The 19,804-nt window shown below is 37.6% G+C and overlaps 1 protein-coding gene across 3 annotated transcripts; it reads right to left on the bottom strand.

Annotated features, from left to right (window-relative positions):
* Positions 1-1,076: 1,076 nt before the first annotated feature.
* On the bottom strand, positions 1,077-17,308 carry LOC146490275 (uncharacterized). Of its 3 annotated transcripts, none has more exons than XM_085153379.1 (2): positions 10,308-17,308; positions 1,077-10,272 (listed from the first exon to the last, which is right to left on the bottom strand). In XM_085153379.1, exon 2 carries the CDS (start codon positions 9,258-9,260, stop codon positions 1,710-1,712), a length of 7,551 nt encoding a protein of 2,516 aa, XP_085009505.1. In that variant the 5' UTR covers positions 9,261-10,272; positions 10,308-17,308; the 3' UTR covers positions 1,077-1,709. The 3 variants fall into 3 exon arrangements, with proteins under 3 accessions (XP_085009505.1, XP_085009506.1, XP_085009507.1); XM_085153380.1 differs by having other exon boundaries at positions 1,077-10,502; positions 12,038-17,308; XM_085153381.1 differs by having other exon boundaries at positions 1,077-11,230; positions 13,955-17,308.
* Between the last annotated feature and the right edge of the window lie 2,496 nt (positions 17,309-19,804).

Here is a 19,804-nt window from a genome sequence, read left to right as displayed (position 1 = left end):
GTCCACTTGTGTAGAGTCTAAGAAGCTGGAATGCAGGCACACTGTACAAGCTTGTTCTAAAAAAATACAGAAAAAAACAACAACATTTCATTAGTATTAAGGCATAAAAACTACAAACAAGTTATACAATGAGAAAATTTTAAAATACCTCATACGTGCTGCAGGCCAATAACCAGAATTCAGAGCAATCTCACACCATGTGAGTGTAAGATTGGTGAAGATAGACACAAGCTCAAGTGATGAGGTTTGAATGTCTCAGTTTGGAAACTGAAAAACTCAGAAGACAGCAATACCTGCACAGAGAGAAGAGGTAGGAAAAAACCCCATAGATTTTTCATCCAAAATGTGAATTAAAAGTCATAAAGTGCCAACTAGTTTAATCATTTGAGTGTGGAATTATTTATGAAATAAACAGGGTTTAAATGAATCAATTAATTAAATTAAAAGCTCTGACTTGTATTTTGTTTTTATCAAAGATAAAGAATCATACCTCTCTCTGCTCTGTAGATCACTGGACTCTGACAGGAAGTACAGTTTCCTCAGTATAAGTCATCCTTGATGGTTTCAGAGGTGTCGACTGTGGCAGCATAGTGATGATCTCTAGATTAGGCAGGAGGTCAGGTGATGTGATCTTCTCCATTGAAGACACACTGGTATGGCAGTTCATAAAACAGCAGTGTCTGTGTGACATGTAGTTATCTGTGCAGTCCAGCACTGATGGATCAGGTTCAGATCGCCAGTTCATGAAGATGATGTTACGATGTTGTTGTTTTAGCTGAGGATGGTGACGTTTGAAGGTTTTGCCACAAAGGAGACATGACTGTGTGTGCCCTGTCTGAAGAAAATAAACCTACAAAACATAAAGTGCTTTCAACACTACCCACCCTCCCCACCCACCCATCTCAGCCCCCAAGTGTCAATATAATGCTGGTATGGGGTGTCAGTTAGTAAATCTACTTAGTGCATCAGAAAGTATGGGCTACACCTAAAGCCCATGCTTTCTGATGTCTTTGCAGCTATTTCCAGCTGCTCAGAGAATTCTGACTTGGCCTTTATCCACCCAAACCCAAACCCACCCGGATAAAGGCCAAGTCAGAAAATTGATGCAGAAACTTTCCATTTACATCTAAATCAGTTTTTATAAACATTCTGCTACCTGTAAAAAATATTTTTCTCCACTAAATGTATTAATACAGAAATCTCTGGTAGCCTAAGGATAGTTTAAAACTTTTTACATTTTTTTGTACCTGTAAAACATGATCAACAAAAACTCATTTACCGAAAAAACCTTTGATTCTACAAAATCTATTATAATCAAGCAAATATAATTGTCTGTATTTATTCATGTGACCCATAATAAATACGTGCATTTATCAGGGATTTATTTGTTTACTATTTAATATTTTGAAAGCCCTTTCACAGGAAGCTCTCATTTGTTGAGATACATACATCACAGTGAAATAAAGTATCAACAAAAAGAGAGGACAATTTACATCAATGAAAAAAATGCATTTTAAAAGAGTAGATTTAGTCATTTAAAACATGAGTATAAAAAATAAATGTTGCTGCACATTTCAGATCAGAGGCATGATAACAGAAGGCAGACAATTTTTTCAATGAAAAGTCTTTTTCATACTCTACAATCAGTAAACTGTAAAAAAAAAAAACAAAACGTGATCTGTAATTGTTTCAAAACTCACCAGATGACTTCATGATTGGCTCGAGGACAGGACACAAAACACAGGGTTGTGGTAGCTGTAATATGTTCTCAGAACACCTGAATGGAGGCTTTTCTGTGGCTGAGAAATAAAAATTAGGTCAAGCAGGGTGTTCTTGTCTGTAGTGGCAGAAGTGATCAGCTGTGAATACCCTCTAGATTGAAACTGCTCCAGAATCTGTTTTCTTCCACTCTGCAACTGGTTTTCATTAAAATCTCCACACACAATTATTGGGTGACAGTCCATTATTTCAAGTGAATCTAAAAGACTTACCAGGTTTTGCATGAACGGTGTCAAACTGTAGTCAGGGGGTCTGTACACAACCGCAATGAGCGCAGGGAATGGACCCTGAACCTTCAACACTAAAAACTCAAGATCAGTGACATTATGCAGATACTGTTTTACCTGAACCTGAAAATGATTCCTCAAATACACAACAACTCCACCACCACTTCTGCTGGCCATGTGAGGAAAGTTTGTGTAGGACACATGTCTGTTGCGTTTGAACATGGTGTAGCCGTCCAAATGAAGACTGTCTGCAACAAAGGAGCCTTGGAGGTGAGACTCTGTGAGACACAAAACATCTGCTAAACACATTTCATGATGACTCTTGATGTCACTGATGTGAGATGGCAAACCCTCTGTATTGTGATGGATCAGTGTAAGAGTGTCAGGTCTGCTGGCTGTTTCTCTGACCTGAAGAAGAGGCATCATTTCCTCAACACTGGCTTGTCTCATGGTTTGGAGCGCTGCAGTTACCTCGGGATTGGTGTAAATCTTTTTCTCATCCAAGTCCTGTAAATAGAGTCCACTGAGAGACGTCACCCTGCTGAGAGCAACATAAGCCATACCCGGTTCAAAAATGTTCTTCATTGAAACTACAGCTGTCTGTGTTGTAAGACCCTGGGTTTTGTGAATTGTGCAGGCGAATGCTAGCTTTACAGGAAACTGTCTGCGTACCGCTCCTTTAAACTTCAGACTCTCCTCTGCTCTCTCAATGTAAACCAGATCATCAGATGCTGCATTAGAACTGCGGTTGTGTCTCATAGGCTGCCGGTTGTCCATTCTGAGCCCCAATTTAATTATTTGTCCATCATTTTCAGATCTCACCACCTTTATCAGTATACCAAAAGCACCGTTGACCAAACCGTTTAGTGTGTCCAAATTTCTGGTCAGCATGACTCGAGCTCCTTCAGCGACGTTCAGGGTGTCGGGTAAATCATTTCGCCCACCTGTAAATGGTTTGTCTCTTCGTGCCATTCTGCCTGTACGTTTATCCTTCTGGAAATCGTCTGCAGTGATGATTATGATGTTTGAATGAAGCTTCTTCAGGGTATCTGTGTTATGGGATTCCACATTCTTGTTGGTGGCATAAATGTGTAAGACCTCAGTTGGACATTCTTCTGGTGCAGTCACAGCCTGTGACAACAAATCTCTGTCGCACTGAGAAAGCTCATCTGTCTTTTCTTTCACTCTAATCCTGTTCAACATCTCTGCAAAGGCCACATCATCTTTCTGACGCATGATCTCGGTTAGAGTGATCATCTGAAAATGTTCCTGCCATAGGTCAATCTGTTCTGGATCGTAAACGCAGAGAGGTTTAGACTGTCGCACTGGTGGCAGCTGGTAAAAATCTCCAACAGCTAAAACTGACATTCCACCAAAAGGTCTCTGAGTGCCTTTGATTTGTTTCAGTCTTGCATCCACATAAGCAAAAAGGGGTTTTGAAACCATCGAAATCTCATCAATAACAATAATTTCTGCATTCATCAGCTCAGATCTGACTTCATCCAGTTGATTACCAAGTCCTTGAATGGGTGGTTTCAGACTCCTGGGTAGTTTCAGTAGAGAATGTAATGTAGAGCCATTGATAGAAAAAGCTGCTGTACCGGTAAATGACGTCAGTAAAACAGTTGGATTTGATATGTCAGCTTCTTCTGCATTAGCAGGCAGTCTGCTCAGGATCTTTGATGCTTCAGAGTGAATACATTTAATCAGATGTGACTTTCCAGTTCCTGCACCACCGTTGATATAGAAGAAAAATGGATCTGGGTTCAAACCACAAACGCGCTGAATACACCAGTCTCTTATAGCATAGAACACGCAGGCCTGCTTCTGGTTCAGATTCTGATACATTACACGTACCACGGCTGGATCGACTGCAGGTTGTTCTCTGATGGCTCTGATCTCTGTTACAGCATCAGACTGACGACTGTAGTCGGGAACATTCTCCTGTTCGTTCTCATCATCATCATGTCTCTCAGGAAGATTCTCATCACATTGCAACCTCACAACTTCAGATTCAGGAGCAAGATTACACCATTCATCGATCACAACATCCCTATTTTGTTCAAACTCTTCCAGTGCACTCTCAATATCCTCAGAGTTCTTCTCATACTTGTCTTTATTTCTTTTCACAATCCGTTTAACAGACTCACTGTGGTCTGAACATGGAAGTCGTACACAACCTGAGTTGTAGAAGGACTGATAGGTTTGGAAACATTGTGGTTTCAGTTCCTGCTCTGATCTGTGTGGAAGGTAAAGTCTCAACAGTCGTCCATAATATTGCTCAGGCTCTTTTTCTTGTGAGCAGTGGTAATACCTGATTATAGCTGGTTTATCATTCTTTCGCCTTTGTACAAATCCAAGCTGGTTCAGAAGAGGAAGCACATCTTTTCCTTCATTTGGGCCACTCACCAACCTGCACAGCGCAGCAAAATCAGCCAGTGACATTTCCTCATATTCTGGTGTCTCAGGTCTACATTTGTATTTATCACTCAAACTTGTCATCCAAATATTACAACTGTCATGTGTTGTGGTTTCCAGATAGCTCATGGGGCGACTCATTTTTACCGGGTTATCATCTGTTGGTACAAATACAACACTGCGGGAACATTTTTTCATTTTTAGGCCACAGACTCGAGTCACACACTCCTGTGCGCTGATTTCTCTCTTTTTTGAGTAAGCCTGCATCACAGCTCTCATTTCATCACATTCATTGACCGTGTTCTTTGCAGAGTTATCAATAACTGTCTTCAGGTATTCAGAGAGGCCAGATTCTTTCTTCGTTATATATTTACAGAGGTATTCTACACATGAATAGGCATTCAAAATGAATGAGACATCTATATTTGCGTTCCAGGCTTCAAGCAGGTGTGGGTTGTAATTGTTGATCCAACAGTCCTTTGGGTCACGTTTCAGAATCAGCGCTGTTTTCTTGTTTATGTCCTGGAGGCATTGTTCATACTCATTCATTGTCAAGTTGCATCGTGACAGAATCTGCTCTATGGTGAGCGAAGCAGCTTCAGGTTCCTTCAGCAGGTTCATCAAAGGTCTGAGTTTGGCTTTTGCAGCTTCAGTGTCTGAATCCTCATCCTGTCTCACAATCATTGTTCTTGTGGCTGGTGGTTTTGGAAACCCAAATCTACAACCAGAGTTCACACTCTTAAAACATGTTTTTGTGTGGTTTTTGCTGTGCTTTTGTAGTTCAGTGACTTTTTTGTGCAGTTCAGGTTGTTTTTCTGGATCAGGGAGTTGAGCCGAGATGTATCTGTCCACAAAGTCACAGACAGTTTGGTCGTCATCCACATCTACTTCTACCTTTTCTCGAATCCACAGCAACATGTGTATATGCGGACTACCTCTGTGCTGGAACTCAACTCTGTAAAAGTAATCAATGATTTCACCAAGGGGCTGTGCAGGAGAAAAAAGCAAATCTCTGAACAAAGCCTCAACACGTTTATCAAACATTCGCATGGTGGTTACTGGATTTGATCTTAGGATTTCACACTTTTCTGACCAGTCCAGGGCTTCAAAATCAACCTCTTCACCTTGCTGTCTCTTTATTGCTTGAATCACTTCAGGCCATCTCATCTCAGCAGCAGAGAAAGTGACAAAGAACTGAGGTTGTCCTATTTGACGAAGCATACTGAATAAATCTTTGGTAGTTTTCTGCCAGTAAGCTGGAGTTCCTCTGAGTGGCTGCATAAATCTGATTGCATCTTTATTTCTTACCAGCTTCTCTACTTCTGTCTTACTTTGTAACATTCCTGATGTGATTTTGCGTCCATCTTTGGTCATAGTTTTACCTTTCCTTAGCTGTATTGTCATGCTGGAATTAGCCAAGTGTATTTCAGTAACAAACTGTGAGAAAAACAGGTAATTTGTATCTCTAGCAAATCTTGCATCAATGTTGAAAAGCCTTGACTTGAAGTAAGCACTCGGTGTGAGCTTGAGACGTCTCTTTTCATCCAGTGTATTCTGACCAGTAGGAAACTGCACAGGAAATGCCATGGCTTCCAAATGAGGAGTTCTGAAGAAGCTAACAGGATTGTTTCTTTCTGCAGGAGCCACACAATATGTGTTATCAGTGAAACAGAGAATCTCTTCTGAAATGTCTACAGGCTGCAGACAACTTTCTAGAGCAAAACCTCCATTGTTCAAATCACTTTCTGGTTCCTCTGGGTTTTGTTCCTCTGGTTGTTCATCACAGGATTGCATATTAATAGCTTGTTCACTTTCAGACTCAGTTTCACTCAAAAGGGCATCTTTTTCATAGTTGTCGATTTCCATTAAATCTGCTTCATTATAATCATCACTTCCCATGCTGGCTTCATCACTGCTGTCATCATCAGGTAACGTTGGATCACAAAGCAATGCATCATCTCTGATAATAATATCTGTGTACTGTGGGTGAATCTGTTTGAGTTTACGCAGAGCTTCAATGAGTTTAGACCAGGTGACAGTCTGGAACAGCTGATGGCCTTTGTAGCACAGTCGTCTTTTCAGCTTGATCCTCATTATCTGTGATTGGCTTCTGAGCCTCGGTAAACAGTCAACTGTTTGTTGGACTTCAGATGGTACACACACCACATTACCACGTATGAGTCTTTGTCTGCCCTTTGGAAGTGGAATAATCTTTGCAAATGGGATGCATTTGGCAATCAGATGTCTCTCCAGAATGTTGAGATCACGAAGTTCAGCTGGAATATCCTGCAGTTCTAAACCATTGACAGCAGCAAGCCTTGGCATGCGTCCACTTTTGAGGGAACTGTGACACGTGTGACAGATATACTCCTTTTTTCTCTCAACAGGAAAGCTGCAGTGATCATTACATGCTTCATCACACACATGAACAAATTTACCAGTTAGACACTGTTGAGCTACAGTTTGGTGTTTTGAGTAATTTTCTCTTTTGCAGATTTTCACCTGATTAGGAAAAGAAGCTTTTAGACAAACAGTACAAACATGAGATGGTGCTGACTTAATGTTTGATCTGAAACGAGATATGGCCTCATTCATTAAACTGTTATCTGGATGACACTGTAAACTTTCAGCTGGTCGATGCATCTGACGATATTTTCTTTTTATGTTCATTGCACATCTGATATTATGCATCTGTCTGAAAGAAAAACTGTTCCAATATTTTACTCTCATTCGTTCTCTCATATTCTCTTTGTGTTGTTGCTGAAATTGTCTCTCTTCTCCATAACGCTTAGTCATGTAAGATAGTTTTTTCTTTTTAAATTCTTCACTTTCTCTATATAGTTTATATACATGTGACCTCATGCAGGCTTTATGTTTCTCTCTGAATTCAACAGAACTTCTATATGTTCTTCTTATATGTTCTTTCTGCTTTTCTCGGAATATAGAAGACTCTCTATATGTTCTTCTTATGTGTTCTTTCTGCTTTTCTCGGAATATAGAAGACTCTCTATATGTTCTTCTTATGCGTTCTTTCTGCTTTTCTCGGAATATAGAAGACTCTCTATATGTTCTTCTTATGCGTTCTTTCTGCTTTTCTCGGAATATAGAAGACTCTCTATATGTTCTTCTTATGCGTTCTTTCTGCTTTTCTCGGAATATAGGACTGTCTTTGTATGTCCTTATGACACGTTCCCTTTTTCTCTCTCTAATTTTAGCACTTTCTCTATACAGCCTTTTCATTTGCTCCTTCTGTTTTTCCTTAAAATCATCTCTTTCTTTGTAGATCTTTCTCAAATGTTCTGTCTGTTTCTCTCTATATGTAGCATTTAGTTTATACAGATTATTTTTGTACACTTTCTTCTTCTCTCTGTGATCTGGATCATTAGACTTTCTACTGGAATTTCTTTTCTTTGCCTTAAAGCTTTCATCAAAAGTGTACATCTCCCTTTCCTTCCTTTTCTGATTTTCCTTTCTTTGTGGTAATTTCTGTTGGGCCAGTGACCTTCTCCTCATTTTTTGTGCTTGCTGTTTATTACGTTTCAAAATTTTATGTGGCAGTTCCTGTGTTGCCTTAGTTGAACAGGAGGCAGTGTTCGAATCATTCTGAGGAACAGCATCTGATACTACCTGAGTTTCTCTCACAGAAGATGCATAGGTTTCTTTCTGTAAATAATCAGAAGGACAATTCTTGTTTTCAGTAGCAGCTGTCTCATCTGAATAATCCACTCTGGATGATGTCACTTCAGTGATTACAGTCTCCATAACAGTTTTCCTTGTCTGCTCAGTGGATGTTTGGGAATTTAATTCATGGACAGGTTCATTTAAAGCTGCGGCTGAAACACTTGTAGCAGTTTGTCTGTTTTCGGTGGTTTGATTAGCATCTCTTTGGTCAGCAGCGTTTTCACTGTGAAACTCGACAGGCTGTAGCTCATAAGTGCAGGTTGGTGCGATGCTAAACATTCGGTACAAGCATTTGATCCTGTCAATCATGTCGTTAAGACGTGTGAATTTTAACATAACTGCAGTTCCACCACTTACACCTGGCAACAACGGCATCCCTGTAGACTTACGTGGGTGAGGATCAAAATATGCATATTCACCTGAAATCAGCCTGCAAACTGCAATGGCGGTTCCTCCCATGACTAGCAAAGCGTAGCAAACCTCTGAAGCCAAACACTGTAGTCCCTGTTCAAGGCTAGGCAGGTGATCTGTACCATCAAATGTGCCGTAACGAGCAAACTCAGAAATGTCCACTTGATACTCTTGTCTGCGGCTGGTGACCACTGTGGGAAGCTCATCGCAGGCTAGAAATACGCTGTTCACAAACCTCTTTCTGGCATCTGAATACACGGCATGGCCTTTGTCCAACACACGGTTAAGATCTGCTCTCGTAATGAATTCATCCTCATGCAAGAATGACAGGAAAACCAAACTGTTAGCCATGCATTGCTGATTCCGGTACTTTCCATACTTAGGAGAGGCCTGGCTTCGGGATGCACAGATACTACTCACTCGTGGACGACTTTCTCTGTTTGTAACTTGTACATGAGACGGTCCTGGAGTTTCTCCATCATGCTGCGTTTGCACAGTTACCTGGGGTTTAGTCTGTCTTACCTGTTGCACTTCAGCCTTTGGCACAGACACTGAATGAACACCTCGCTTTACCACATCTGCATAAGATACTGCGGCTGTCTGAACGCTACTCTGCACTTCAGGACTGGAAAAAGTTGTGACAGACACCTTTACCTGCTCACCACTCTGAGACACGTTTACCTGTTCTTTCTGCTTTTGCCGTCTAAGCTTCTGAGACTGCGACCTTTGACCTTTCCTTGGCATTTTGTTAAGTACAAACTACACCTTATGTGTATTTCTACACAAATATAAACAAAACTCAATCTGGAAACAGTGAAAAACTTGTAAGTCTTCAAATTGCTATCAAATCTGAGAAATGTAAAATTATTTAAATGTTCTTATGGATATGTAAATGGCTGACTTAAATCCAAACTCAATATTAAAGATATTCAAAGTTCTCTGAAAACACTTGGGTCAGTTTTATTGTAGCTTTTTCAGAAACTGTATGTTTTTTAACCAGACTGGTTAATGATTAGATCTATACTTCTGTAACAGGATATTTAGAAATCACAACAATCAATAAAACTTCTGGCTCTTAAATAGAGTTTATGTAAATCTTTGAGATATCTAATACTTAAATCAACTATATGGAGCTGTGATGGTGCAGTGATCAGATGAGAGGCGATGAGGATTCTTCAGCTGGATGTTCTGCAGCAGTCAGGAAACAGGAAGTCTGGGACCTCAGGGCAGCTTCTCGATGACAATTGTGACTGAACACTTACACTGAGTAATAGAAATGGGTTTGAATAACAATAGTATTTATATATAACTTACTGTAGTCAAATGTTATAGTCAATGAAACAGACTTGAAAAATGTATTCGGATCTGATTTAATATTTATGTGAATACAGTAGTCTGAATGTATGTATTACAAAATAACCAATTATCTCATTACAGATAAGCCTTTAAAAATGTGTATATTTTATATAATTTATCAAAGTAATTGCACCTGTAAGGCAAACTATCAGTGTAATGCCAAGTCAAAACTATAAATGTGGAGCTGTGTAAGTAGTTTGTACTGTAAAATCTACTGTACTATAATTCTACTACTGTATATTCAACTTTCTACTTGCAATTTCCAGCAAAATTAGTAGGTATGAGAGAGTTTAACAACAGGAAAGAAGGAGCAGTGAGAGCAGAGATCTCTCAGATTTCTGAAAACAGATCGACGAAGTTGTGGTAACTTCAATTTCCAAAAACTTGGTTTCTTGTCAAACTTGGTTTCTTGTCAAACTTCGATTTCTTGTCAACCTTAGATTTCTTGTCAAACTTCGATTATTTGTCAACTCAGGTTCAAGCTTGTCAAAATTAGATAGAGCTCATGGCGGAGAATGATAGAAGATAGAATGGCTTGTCAACAAAGATGGAGCAGGGAGAGGGAGAGTGATAGGACAGACTGAATTGCTTGTCAACGATAGAGGGAGAGAGTTTTCTGCAGCAGGTCACCTGTAAGACAAAAAGGGACTGGAATTAGGCATATTTCCAATAAACATGGTTTTCCAGTATTTTTCGGACTATAAGTCACACTTAAAATTCTTTAGTTTTCTCAAAAATTAACAGTTTACCTTATGTATTAATTCTGGCTGTGCTTAGTGACCTCAACCCAATTTTCTGTGCTACATGGCGCTCAAACATCTGTCAAAATGTTTTAGTATGACTTTGGAAAGCTTTAAAGCTGCAGCGCTTGATGGATTGTTGGAGCATTACAGCTACAGTAGTCAGGAGCCTTGCGGAGTAATTCGTATTGTCCTTAAACATAATATTATGGTGTGTGTATGAGGACCTGTCATCTGTTTAGAGACATGCGTACGAAGCAGATTCCAAACCGATCAATCCATGAAGAATTTGATAGATTTGTGGAAGAGGACTGAACAGAAAAAGATAGTGTATTGTTATGTGTTACCACTGAAAAATGTTGAGAGTTACTGTGAATGAGTTGAATAGTTTGAGTTATCTGAATATTTGGTTAGCTGCATTCGCCTTATAATCCGAAAAATACAGTACATACAGGGCTTTACATATTGAAGAGTTCCACAGTACATTATTGGACTGAATTGATTGAAAATGCTCAAAAATGGTGGTGGAACTATTCTAAAGAAATTTTTACATTCTATTAACACAATAAAAACAAACAGTGTCTATAAACTTAAACCAAGATGTGCTGCTACAATAACCTACTGTAAATATCATATGGTACAACAAAACCCACACACTGAGTTTTGTTCACACGGTTAGAGCAGACAATTTCAGGCCACCTGCTTAAAATTTATGCCACATCACACTAAAATCCCTGTTTCTGTGTACTTACCTGGGACAACAGTACATCATAATATCTGGGCACACAGAAACATGGATTTAAGATCCATTAACATAAAAGTAAACAATACTTTATTCAGTATGACTTTTGGCAAAATGAGAAATTTGGAGATGGATGGTTCCTACAAAGCAGTTTCTACATATTTCAGTCACATTTGGGGTATGTTTAATACACAGCCATAAGCACTCCACTAAATCTAGGATGTACTTATAATGGCCAATTTAAAGGCCTAATTAAGTGTAGTATGATGATAATTTCTTTATAGATCATTTAATCATAGAATACAGAAATGAGTGCTGTATCTGTGCTTTAGATTTTTTCCAGTCATCAACAAAATCTTTAATTAAAAGACTAATTCAAAGAGCAGTTTTCAGACAGTGACTTAATTTAATGAAGGGAAAGAAGCTTTAGAAATCCACAAGGCCCTACTTGAAGACTTAATTGTACCTAAACTGCTATTCATGAGCTGCTCTAATGTGAAAAAATATGCGCTGCTACAATAACCTACCGACCTCTGTAGGTCTGGAAATGTTTACACAGACTTTTCTAGGATTTGATGACTTTTGATGATCACCAATAGCTGTGCTGACTCACAGCACTACACTGAATCTCCTATAATGAGAAACATTTCCCAGCACTGCACCTCAGAAAAACCTTTACTTACCAGACTTGAGACGATCAGATCAGCAGTCTAGAGAAAGGAAACAATTCATCAGATCACTGTTTGATGATTCAGACTGTAGAGCCTCTTCACACACAATCCAATTTACTGTGACACAAATTAACTAGTAAAATCCTCAATTACTTTAAGCTTTTTTAAGTTTACTGTAGTCTAAAGAGGAGATAATTGAACTGCAGGGTCTCACATGGCTATAGCATGTGTAATAAAAGCATTATTACTACAGAAATGCAAAGAACAGGCACCAATATTTGTTGGCACAAGTGCAGGACACACCAAATATTTCCTACACAGAAGCCTTGTGGTTCCAACATTTTCTACAACAGGTCAGAGCTAATAAAGTGTGAAAAACCAAAACTTTTAATGTCCTTTCAGGTTAAAAACATTAAATACAAAGTAATTCTTGAAATCAGAAGCAACAGAAAACCTCATCATGTTTTGGTTAGTCTGATATGAATATGCAAATCCTAAAATACATGTAAATACTGACATGTTACAATAAAAGAGGTGCAGAATGTTTTGTGAAATGAAATGTCTTAAAATATTACACTAAAAAGTCCTTTCATTGTACCAGTTGCTAGGAATATTTATGTATGTTGCAATGTCCCTTTTTGGCAACATTTCTATTTAATTTTAAAACACATTATATTCACTAAATAAGTAATAAACTAATTCGACACAATGGCTGTAATGTACCTAACAATGTCCACTCACACCTCTGGTTCTCTTCGTTTTTATTATTGCTTAACTGTTAAAGCTATTACTTATACCAAGTCAGGCAAAATACTTCTACAATGTTCTGACTTTAATGTAATACATCAGCAGAATTTGAGAGACAATATAAATCAATACCTGTGCAGCTCTTAAGTGTTTGAGCAACCACTTATACTGACTCCCCTAAAACACTTTCATTGTTTTGTCTGCTACTTAAATCCACAAACATAAGGAGAAAATGAACAACTGTATAAAGACATCTGACATTTAACTATGTTTGGATTCAATAAGCCATAAAAAATTTAAATCATACATAAATGGGCTATTAAACTTCTGGGAAATTTTCAGGGACAGTCAGAGGCCCTGTGTGGGGGCTTTGCTGCTACAGGTCACAAATCCTGTGTTTTCGTCAATCAGTAAATGGAAACATATCACAAAAAGTCAAACTACTGTATGTAAGTCGTCAAATGTGCTACGCAATGCCAGGTTCATACTGCTTCAGTTACAATCACTGTTTACTTACCAGCAAAGGCAAAACCAAAGATCTCTTTCACTCTGTGTAACAAAAGACAAAGCACAAAAACACAGAATGAGACAACTCAAATCAGCATCAGAGTCAATACTACATCACTCTGTGTAGTCCAAAAGATTCAGTACACTTCTTTGTTTACCACAGCAACAAACAACTCACCTCTTTTTTCTACACCTTATTAAAGATTACTGTCTTCATTAAGGTAAAATGTGGTTTCATCCATTTGTAATAAGCCACACACGTTTCTCAGTTATGTGATAGCTCTATTAGTTTGGTGCTATTAGATAACACAGTAGATTTAATAAGCAATGATTTGCTACACCTAGCACTGCACACTTTATCAAATTCTGACATCACAATTTCAAAGCATGAACAATCATAAATTAAAGCTTGGGTGATATATTTGTAGGCTTGTAGGCTTGAATGAGTTGGTCTGCATTCAAATTCTGCTTCCTAAAAATATTATCACCTGCACACAGTATCATTTAGTATCATTTAATATGCTGTTGTTTTAAATATTTACATATCATATTTATAATATTAATGGTGCACTGCTGCATTTTATTTATTTGAAGGTGGACTTTTTTATATTTCATTAATTTTTCACAAAGTCAGAAGTTAAACAGAGCTGCAGGTGTAGGTTTTATTTAAAAAACCAACCTGCACAAACAAGTGTTTGTTAAACAGTTCTTAAAATTTAACTAAAAAACTCAAATTAATTAATTAAAAAAACTTCTTGTTAAGAGATGTTATTATTCTTATATTATGTGTTTTATCCTCACTCTCTCTCTCCCTTCTGTTAATTAACCCACAACACAAACACACACACCAGCACGACTCTTTTTCTCCCCGGCTGTGTCCCAAAACGTTGGCTGCATCCTCCGGAGGCCGCATTTGAAGGCCGATTATGTCACAGCCAGGCGACGAAGGCTGTCCCAATTCGTCGACCCCTTCAAATGCGGCTGACAAATGCGTCCTTCATTTCCCCTAATTTGAAGGATGGGTCGGGTGTGTCCTTCGTGGCCCACCATATCCCAGAATTCATAGCGCGGCCCACCCAAATTTCAGCTGCCAACAATGGCTACTAAGTTTTAAAATTACTTTTATTAATCTTTCTGGCCCACAAAATAAATTTTTAACATATTTTAAGGCGAGAAAGTAGCGGTGTAAATTACAAATACAAATTATGGCTGGGTTCCTCCAGGATTTTCACACAGCTGAATAAACGTTAAACAACCGAGAATTTACGCCAGTGTCCAGTTATATTTTAAATAGCAAGGAGCAGACTGCCGAGTTTATTAAATTCCAGCCAGACAGCGGTGACGCAAATCTGAAGGCTAGACCGTCATTTCACAGCCTCGCACTTCCGGCCTTCTCGGCCTTTGAAGGACCCGGCCCACATAGACCGCGAAGGCCGGGTCCTCCGAAGGATGCAGCCGACGTTGCGGGACACAGCTAATGGCGGTAAAATGGCTCCTTTGAAGTTGCCGACCCTGCTAATCAGTGGTTCTAAAATGGCGGCTCATTACCTTACAACCTAAAGAATGAGGCCGTTTTAACTGACTTTACTGTAACTTCACTTCCCTAAGAGACTCAGAAACACTAACACACCGAATGAACCAAATACAACACAATAACTGTATTAAACAATCAAATGAACCATATTAATTTCACACTGGGCCTATAGCAGCTAGGCTAGGCGTTAGCGCTTAGGTTGTTAGGGCTAGCATACCAAACACTCCTTTTAAATACTAAAATTACAACGTTTCACTAAAAAAGCAGTCATTGTGTTACTTTAACATGACTTATACTTTGACTGGCTTTATAAGTCACTAACAACAACTGGGTAAATCACTCAAACAGCTTATAGACATTTCATTTCAGAGAAGAGAGACAGAGAAGCAGCTTACCGCAGGGATCGACCAGAGAGTGGGCGGAGATTCAGGAGTCAGCCGGAGACGTAAAAAAAGAGGCATTCACGGGTAGTGGGAAACTCCGCAATTACACAAAATTGGCATTGAAAACGTGAAAAATATATGTAAATTTAAATATTATTATACTAGATCTTTTTGCAACAAAAAACAACTAGCAGAAATTTAATTCTATAAGTTTAATAAATGTTTCAAACTGGATTCTTTGAATTTGAAATAATGGTTAAAAGACATAAATAAACACAAGGTCATTATGTTAAAATGTACTTTATTATGATAGATTTATTTAACTGACTGCAGTAATAAGAACAGTCTTCTTCTGAACACCAACACCAAGGAGCTGGTGTTGGTGATCGCCTAAGCATCCTCACAGTAGGAGCTGCAGAGGCTCATCTCACTCCACTGCAGGACTCAAGAGGTTCAGGAAGTCCCTTAACCCCACTGCCATGAGACTTTTTAACAGCGACTCCTGACATGTTCATTGCACATTTGTTTCTTTTATTCTAATACATATTGGTTGTAATCATATGAATTCTGAATTGCTTTAAAGCTGAAGCTGTCTGCTAAAACTAGCTGAAAAAAACTTTGCAGAAGCAAAGGAACTTTGCTAAAAAGTAATAACTTAGCAGAACTGCAATATCTTAGAGGAAACATAATACTTGGCAGAAATACAATAGCATAGCAGAACTTGGCAGAAATATTGTAACTTAGCAGAAACATGATAACTTCTCAAATATACAAGAATTTAGGAGAAATAGTATAAGATAACAGAAAGAATATATTTAGCCAAAAATACTTAAACATTACAGAAATACTGTGATTTAGAAAAATAGTACAACATAGCTGAAATACTATGATTTACCAGATACACTGTGATCAACTATGAATATTGTAATTTTAAATTAATACTATGTTTTAGCACAAATACTATAATTTGACAGAAATACTATCATTTGGCAGAAATACTATGTTTCAGCACAAATACTCTGGTTTAGCACAAATATTATAACATAGCAGAAATACAATTATATAGCAGAAATGCTATATTTAGAAAGAGAAATATAATATAGTAGAAATACTATGATTTAGCAGAAATACTGTAATCAGCACATATACTGTAACATGACAGAAATTCCTCCACTTAGTAGTAATACTATAACATAACACAAATTATATGATTTGGCAAAAAAAACACGATTTGGCAAAAATACTATGATTTAGCAGAAATACTATGATTGAGCAGAAGTACTAAGATGTAGTAAAAGTACTTTGATTTAACAGAAATACAATTATGGAGGAGTAATACTTTAAAATGGGAGAAATATTGATACACACACACATACACAGAGCCTAAAGGGAACAGTATTTGTGCCATGGAGTGTTAACAAGAATGTGAGGTCCATATTAGAAAAGCTGGTAAAATGATAAAAGTTTGCAGAATTGTAATAAATGATGAATATGAATTACTGGTCTGTGATAGTGTATTAATTTGTAGGGAAAAAAACATGTTGACCAAGGTGGGATTTAACCCACGACCTTTGGCTTGCAGACCCGTGTCACTACCAACTGCGCCACTGGGAAAGAGAGCGGGCGCCTGGAAAACAGGGTGATGAGCAGTCAGAATTAGATCGCAGTGCAAGGCGAAAAACGCCGCTTTTTGGAGTTACAAAACGTCTTGTAACTCAAAAACTAGGTGGACTAGAAACATAATTCTTGTACTGGGTGAATCAGCGGACTTTGGTGTACTTTGACTGCGATTTTCATTGCTCTTTGTACATCCGTCGCTGAGATATGACGAGAGAAGAAATGGCAGACCTCAGATATGATTGGCTGGCTTACAAGCCGTGAAGGCCCCAATATGCAAATTTGAATGCCTGAGCCCTCAGATATGATTGGCTGGCTGGGAAGCCGTGCAGGCTCTGATTTGTAAATTTGAATGTCTCAGTCCTCACAGAGGATTGGCTGCCTGGGGACCTGGCAGTAATATATAGAAATAGTATGATTAAGCATAAATACTACATTTAGTAGAAATACTATGTTTTAGCACAAATACTATAAAAAAAAAAAAAATACTATAATTTAGCAGAAATACTATAAAAAGCAGAAATACTATAATTTAGCAGAAATACTATAATTTAGCAGAAATACTATTATTTAGCAGAAATACTATAAAAAGCAGAAATACTATAATTAAGCAGAAATACTATATTAAGCACAAATACTATATTAAGAACAAATCCTATAAAAAGCAGAAATACTATAATTTAGCAGAAATACTATATTAAGCACAAATACTATGATTTAGCAGAAATACTATGATTTAGCAGAAATACTATATTAAGCAGAAATACTATAATTTAGCAGAAATACTATATTAAGCAGAAATACTGTATTTAGCACAAGTACCGAAAAGTAGCAGAAATAATATGATTGAACAGAAGTGCTAAGATGTAGTAAAAGTACTTTGATTTAACAGAAATACAATTATGGAGGAGTAATACTTTAAAATGGGAGAAATATTGATACACACACACATACACAGAGCCTAAAGGGAACAGTATTTGTGCCATGGAGTGTTAACAAGAATGTGAGGTCCATATTAGAAAAGCTGGTAAAATGATAAAAGTTTGTAGAATTGTAATAAATGATGAATATGAATCACTGGTCTGTGATAGTGAATTAATTTGTAGGGAAAAAAACATGTTGACCAAGGTTGAATCGAACCAACGACCTTTGGGTTGCAGACCCATGTCACTACCAACTGCGCCACTGGCAAAGAGAGTGGGCGCCTGGAAAACAGGGTGGTGAGCAGTCAGAATTAGATCGCGGTAAGAGGCGAAAAACGCCGTTTTTTGGAGTTACAAAACATCGTGTAACTCAAAAACTAGGTGGACTAGAAGCATAATTCTTGTACTGGGTGAATCAGCGGACTTTGGTGTACTTTGACTGCGATTTTCATTGCTCTTTGTACATCCGTCCCTGAGATATGACGAGAGAAGAAACAGCAGACCTCAGATATGATTGCTGCAGGCCCCAATATGCAAATTTGAATGCCTGAGCCCTCAGATATGATTGGCTGGCTTACAAGCCGTGAAGGCCCCAATATGCAAATTTGAATGCCTGAGCCCTCAGATATGATTGGCTGGCTGGGAAGCCGTGCAGGCTCTGATTTGTAAATTTGAATGTCACAGTCCTCACAGAGGATTGGCTGCATGGGGACCTGGCAGTAATATATAGAAATAGTATGATTAACCATAAATACTACATTTAGAAGAAATACTATGTTTTAGCACAAATACTATAAAAAGCAGAAATACTATAATTTAGCAGAAACACTATATTAAGCACAAATACTATAAAAAGCAAAAATACTATAAAAAGCAGAAATACTGTAATTAAGCAGAAATACTATAAAAAGAAGAAATACTATAAAAAGCAGAAATACTATAATTTAGCACAAATACTATAAAAAGCAGAAATACTATCATTTAGCAGAAATACTATATTAAGCAGAAATACTATAAAAAGCAGAAATACTATAATTTAGCAGAAATACTATATTAAGCAGAAATAGTACAAAAAGCAGAAATAATATAAAAGCAGAAATACTATAATTTAGCAGAAATACTATATTAAGCACAAATACTATATTAAGCACAAATCCTATAAAAAGCAAAAATAGTATAAAAAGCAGAAATACTATAATTTAGCAGAAATACTATATTAAGCAGAAATACTATATTAAGCAGAAATACTACAAAAAGCAGAAATACTATAAAAAGCAGAAATACTATATTAAGCAGAAATACTATATTATGCACAAATCCTATAAAAAGCAGAAATATTGTACTATGATTTGGTAGAAAAACTATAATTAATCAGAAATGCTATGTTTTGCAGAAATACTATATTAAGCACAAATACTATAAAAAGCAGAAATACTATATTAAGCACAAATACTATTAAAAGCAGAAATACTATAATTTAGCAGAAATACTATAAAAAGCAGAAATACTATAATTTAGCAGAAATACTATAAAAAGCAGAAATACTATAATTTAGCAGAAATATTATAAAAAGCAGAAATACACATACACACACACACACACACACAGAGGGAGAGAGAAGCAACTTTTTAGGTCAGTCAAGCAGCCTGGGAGCTGCTGAATTTGAATCCACCAATCAGAGAGGCTGTGTACTTTTTCCCGCCAAAACAGGTGCCGCCGTTTTTACACACGCAGCAGAGAGACAGGATTTTTGCAGTCTATTTCTCATAGTGACGACTACCCTGCAACAAATGGCCATAATTTCCTAACCGTAAGGGCTAGAACGGTCATTCTTACACCGTTTTGTTCAGAAGAGATGGGGGAATCTTCAAGTGTTGACAATTTATCATTAAAATATGAATTATTAAAGATATTTGACTTGTAATGCACCATAACTGAGTAGAGGCGAAGCGAAAACTGCCTTGACTTGCCCTCAGACAACGCTTTCTAACTCTAAATCTATTTGGAGTATCGATATCATTCTTTCACCGTAGGAGACAGCAGGCTTTGGCGAACAACCATGGAAATT

Source organism: Neolamprologus multifasciatus, unplaced genomic scaffold, assembly GCF_963576455.1.
Source record: "Neolamprologus multifasciatus unplaced genomic scaffold, fNeoMul1.2 scaffold_46, whole genome shotgun sequence".
NCBI classification, from domain to species: Eukaryota; Metazoa; Chordata; class Actinopteri; order Cichliformes; family Cichlidae; genus Neolamprologus; species Neolamprologus multifasciatus.
Note: the sequence above shows the minus strand (reverse complement) of the source record. Positions and strands in the feature narration are given on the sequence as shown.